The sequence below is a fragment of the Zerene cesonia genome, chromosome 8 (assembly GCF_012273895.1).
Source record: "Zerene cesonia ecotype Mississippi chromosome 8, Zerene_cesonia_1.1, whole genome shotgun sequence".
NCBI classification, from domain to species: Eukaryota; Metazoa; Arthropoda; class Insecta; order Lepidoptera; family Pieridae; genus Zerene; species Zerene cesonia.
Window position 1 is genome coordinate 206576 of NC_052109.1, and position 4893 is coordinate 211468.

At 35.4% G+C, this 4893-nt stretch overlaps 1 protein-coding gene across 1 annotated transcript in view; it reads right to left on the reverse strand.

Moving 5' to 3' along the window:
- Positions 1-1072: 1072 nt before the first annotated feature.
- LOC119828801 overlaps positions 1073-4893 on the reverse strand; it is a 26018-nt gene continuing 22197 nt past the window's right edge. Inside the window, exons 4-5 of the mRNA XM_038351064.1 lie at positions 3463-3696; positions 1073-2555 (exon numbers count right to left, since the gene is read on the reverse strand). Coding sequence (XP_038206992.1) covers positions 2464-2555; positions 3463-3696 — 326 coding nt within the window. The 3' untranslated portion in view covers positions 1073-2463. The remainder of the gene's footprint in view (positions 2556-3462; positions 3697-4893) is intronic.

Genomic DNA, 4893 nt, shown 5'->3' on the forward strand with positions numbered 1-4893 from the left:
ATATATTACATATTTTATTCAAATCACATTAATTCACAGAATCACATTTATATTTTATACAATCAAATAGTCAAAGAGGTAAATTGTTTGTTGAAAGGCGACGAAATGCATTCATCGATGGGTAAATATCCAACTATGGGTAAAATGCATTTTTTAAAATATACCCATAATATTCTTAATTTTGCCCACATTCGTACTAATTAATTTAAAAATCGTAATAGTCACGACTATCACATACTACTAATGTGCAAGCCGAAAGCTACTTCTCAATACTGACTGGTACCAGCTTTGTTTACCATATTTACACTTCGTTAACACTAATACACCTTTGGCGTTCAAATTAATAATAAATAGTCAACAAAACTACAACTAAAGCATTAAATAAAATAATCTTTAACAAAATCCCCAACTTCTTTGGAGTTATTGTGTTATCCATTGCTGCTCTACTACAGAATTCGAATTTCAGGTATGAAAAAATATTGTAGGAAAGCAGTAATGTATAACATAACGATTGCATTCTAACAAATCTTGTGTACGATCTTTAAAATAAAAGAAATAATATATAAAACTAATAAGAGATGATAGAATTTATACAGATTTTGGATAACATGCAATTTCTTCTCAATTGATAAATTATAATAATTTTAAACGAAAGGCGAAACATATCATAAGGAACAGATACAATACTTATATAACGTAAATAATCTTATTGTATTTTATACATTATTTCGGTCAAATATAAGAATAAGTAAATATTTAGAAGTAAGAAGTAAATATTGCTATTTGATAGCTTTACAAAAATAATACGTATTTTGTACGCTTGCATCCCCATATCACATGAATTAATGTGTTCTTAGTATAGACTTGAATATTCATTACAATTAAAATGTATATGATTTAAAGAAATAATATTACAATACAACACAGCGTATTTTATTATTTAAAAATGACACTTTACAATTTTTTTTTTTTCTTTAACATGATACGACTTTCCACGTATTCTTTTAAATATTATAAACGATCGATCGAAATGATTTAATATAGATATATTATATAGATATATAGATTGAAATTGTTATCTACAAGTAATATAAAATATGAAAATCATTAATACCCACATGAAAGTTGTAGATATTTTTATTGCAATCTTAACACAAAATCTATGTTAACTCTAATGTGTATTTATTGATTGAAATACTCCTTTCGCATTTATATCGAAAAGTGGTCATTACATTAGTATTTTGTGTGTTGGCTTATATAAATTGAAAATAGTGATTTTTCAATGCCTGAAATGATTTTTAGAGCCACAATAAAGATTACATTCAAATTAACTGAATAATTTTCTAAATCTATTAATAATATAACATGTAAATGAGAAGTTATCTATTGATAAGACTCAATATTGCCCCCAACGCACTGTGATGAAAAAGCTTGTGAAGTCTGCTAACAGGCACAATAAATACCACATTGTACTCGATTTCTTTGGAAAAGCTCTTAACCTATTTACAGCAAGCTTCTTTTTATGTTTATCTTTGAAATAGATAATATACTATTAGACAAATCCTAGTCAAAGTTATAGGAAAAATTGTGCGAATATCCGATTTTTTATAGGTTCTACAAATTTCATTAGAGATTTAGTGATACATTGCAATTCCTTGGAGTTAGTACAAATATTCCTTTATGTTCGATTATTACTTGGCTAAGAATAAAAGGTGTAATTTTAATTGGTAATAACAAGCATAGTATTTACTCCTTCTAAAACTTTATAACGAATTATCACACAAACTGTATTTCGGATATTTATAGAAACGCAAAGCTTTATATAGAGGTTACTACTTATTTTCAATCGAATAAAATATCATAAAGAAAACGAAATTTTTTATGTGTAGAACATTGATTACCCGCTCGTGAATAGCATAAAACATATATATGTCTATTAAAAGCAGGAATGTATTATAGTTATTGCAGCTTCCTGTAAAATTACGTTTTTAATTGTGCATATAAATCTCGTTTGCCGGGATAATAATCACATCTTATATCGCGATGCAAGTGGTGATCGTATATATTCATTGAGATGGAATCGATAAACATTTCGCCAAAACAAGCGAACACACATCTCAAGTCGAACGCACGCGCTCCGTGCTCGTCCACCGTACAGTACAAGTGAACCATAACATTACAAATTCAACATACATCGCACCGTTCGCACCACAACAGCCAGCAATGTATACACCACACATTTTCCTTTTCATCACGCATACATCGCCCATCCATACAGTATAATGTATCGCACATGCGAGCAATGTATACACACACGCACACAGCCCGGCACTACAGTGTGCAGCGCTGCGAGCGCTCCGCACTCACCGCGTACATCGCTGGCGGCGCGGCGGCGCGGCGGCGCGGCGGCGCGGCGGCGACGCATCACACGTGCGCGGGCGCGCGCGCGGGCGCCGGCGCGGGTCACAAGTAGGCCACGAACAGCAGCATGGACAGCAGCAGCAGCGACGCGCCGCCTACGCCCACGCGGCTGGACCGCGATAGGATGGCTTTCCCTGCGACACGCAAATATATAACTAACACAAAAGTCTACATTGCGTCTTATATCCTATTTATTAACGCGAAAGTTGCAAGTATGGATGGATGTATGGATATTTGTTAAAATCATCGTAACTGTAAGAAATTTACAGATACAGATTATAGTCTGAATTAGCACATAGGCAATATCATAACCCGATACTATCTCGCTGGATGTTTTCCGTACCCTCTACCCTATAATCTAGAAAATATGCAGTAATTGGACTAATTTATAATTTCAATGGCCTATTTGTAACAATGCTCAGATCGTGCTTCTAAAAACGTTGCTTTGCTAGGGACTATATTATTCGTGATTATTGTGTACATCAAAACGAGTACAATATTCACTTGGAAAAACGATACACCTTGTAAAATATTATGAGCAAATGTTTTAAACGTCGTAACAGGATTGAAATATGAACAGCAAGTTAGCTTTGAATTTCAAAACCTGCAATTTATAAGCTCATATATAATATCCTAATTATGGATTGAACTTCTCTTTTCGCTTGCATATTAGAACTGGGCTAGGCTGTCAAGTCCCAACGAGCATATATCCAATTATTTTAGGTGTATTTCTACTATATTAAAAAGAATCCATTAATATATTGTAAATCTTTGCGATATTAATGTCATTAAGCGAATATCCAACACTACCCCATCCCAAGATTCCGTCACATTATATGTGATGTACTTATACGTGTTCTGTGCTGTGTGCTGCACACTGCGTGTTACTGCGTGTGCTGTGTAATTCATGTTGTGTGATCTGTCCTATATGTCGTGTGGAGTGTTCTGCCTGTTACTGCATGTAGCTACGTGTTGTATGTTGTGTGCTGCGTGTTGCATGGTGTAGGTGGCGTGTTGCTGAATGTATCCGGATAGGCTCACAGCGGTCGGCCAGGTGGCGATAGCAGCAGCAGTCGCGCAGGCGCACGTAGCGCACGCAGTCGTGCGCCAGCGGGCGGCAGCGGTGCGGGCCCATGTAGCACGTGTGCGGCAGCCAGGGGAAGGGCTCGGGCAGGAAGCGCCGCTCGCAGCAGCAGTGGTCGGCGAGCACGCGCGTCTCGCAGTACTCCATCTCGCGCCGCGTGCACTCGCCGCACCCGTCTTGCGTCTCGGGGACTGGAATTGTATAGTCTTAGCTTGAGTTTCACGGATTTAGATCCTTGTGAGCTATGTGCACATGTGTCAATTATAATATTGGCATTTAGAAACACAATCTGTCCATATAATGTTATAATGAATAAAAGTCAATAAAAAGTTAAACACAACAAAGCGATTTTTAGCGAACTTTCTCATAGACCCATACTATTATACACTAACTATTAGCTATTCTATTCAATACAACTTTTAATGCATGGCATTTTTTTTTTAATTTCCCTGAATGACAAAACAATAGAACATTGATTCATGCAGTTATATGTCTAAACCACAAAACTTAAATTAAACTATACATAAGGGTTTATAAAACTTAAAACTAACAAGTTCATAATAATTTTTGCGCTTTATCATTCATACCATTCTAGAATCTAGACAGCGCGCGCCTAGTTATATTGTTCTTAAATGCATTGTTCAATTTCCGTTTCCTACAAGACCTGGTCTAGAATAAAAATGTATCTGATTGGAAATTCTCGTCAGTTGATTTTTGCGAATATACAACATACTCGTTCTGTCTCTTACAATGACCCAATGATATGAAAAAAATCCAGTATTTAAGGACTGAGCGCCCCATCTCCATTCTTCTAATTAAGCATTAAAACACTATTTTGTCAAAATTTGATAAAATTTATTGTTTCCAAGCAATAAATAATACTATATAAATATCTCCACACATATTGTAAGTGTATGTGTAAAATAACATGCGACCAAACTCAAAATCGGCTCCAAAATACTGCAGGTGAAATATTACATGCTGTATTGATTGCAATCTTTCTGTTTCGGGCACTTCACGCATGTCCACAAGGACCTGCAATATCGATCCTTTTACCTGTTAAATCTAAATCTACACTTTGCTATTTCTCAATTTTACTTGTTTTAAACTCAATTTAAATAGTTGGATAAGAGTGTGAAAAGGCAATACATTATTATAATACAGTTTTATTGTGGAAGACGAGGCGCGGTAACAGACGCGTCACCTGATGGTGCGAGATCAGCGTCATCCATATGCGACCGTAAGTTCAGGGGTCATAAAATGCACGCAGGAGCACTAAGCAAATCAATATTCGTATTATTATAGCCTTCAGAGCTATTTCTATAACCTCCTGAGCCGAAGCTAATTTGATCAATCTTAGTGTAAGACTATAATCATAAGATTTTTTT